Here is a 578-nt window from a genome sequence, read left to right on the forward strand (position 1 = left end):
TGAAGGAACAAGCACAAAAGACAAGGCTTCGTTTCTTGTTATCTATGAGGAGCAGGAGCGATGATGTCCCAGCTCAACCACAGTTCCAAACCAGTAATGGCTACCTCCCCCATAATGATATCTAAAGAAAAACAGACAACTTCCCTAACCTATTCTCTGTGGGATTGGAACTAGCCCCAATTAAAGCATTTATCTGGAAAATACCACCAGGAGCCTATAGATATTTAGATAGGGGATAAAGAGCTGAGAAACCGAATCTGCTCTCTCTGATGAGTTGCAAAGTGCCAGCTTTAGCCTACTTCAAGGTAGCTCTGGCTTTGTGTGTCTTGCCCCAAAGCAATACAGCCAGTGAATTGCACATGCCCTGGGTCAAGAGTCACCCTGCAGCAGCAAGGGCTCTTACTTCTTGTTTTCAGTGTGTGCAACAACTTCTGTCTTATTCTGCGATGCTCCAGACAGGGATCAGGTCAACCTGCCCAGCATTCCTGAGGAGCTTCGTTTGAGTCCTCCCTTCCCTGCTCCTGAAGATTTGCTATGGAGATAAGATACCCTGCAGGAGGTTCTGCTCCAGTTGGCAC

General features: G+C 47.1%; 1 protein-coding gene across 1 annotated transcript in view; it reads right to left on the reverse strand.

Moving 5' to 3' along the window:
- The window catches only part of MPZL3 (myelin protein zero like 3), a 5,044-nt gene extending 4,683 nt beyond the window's left edge, over window positions 1-361 (reverse strand). Inside the window, exon 1 of the mRNA XM_029086292.1 lies at window positions 348-361. Coding sequence (XP_028942125.1) covers window positions 348-361 — 14 coding nt within the window. The remainder of the gene's footprint in view (window positions 1-347) is intronic.
- Between the last annotated feature and the right edge of the window lie 217 nt (window positions 362-578).

The sequence above is a fragment of the Antrostomus carolinensis genome, unplaced genomic scaffold, assembly GCF_000700745.2.
Source record: "Antrostomus carolinensis isolate BGI_N321 unplaced genomic scaffold, ASM70074v2 scaffold39558, whole genome shotgun sequence".
Classification (NCBI taxonomy): domain Eukaryota; kingdom Metazoa; phylum Chordata; class Aves; order Caprimulgiformes; family Caprimulgidae; genus Antrostomus; species Antrostomus carolinensis.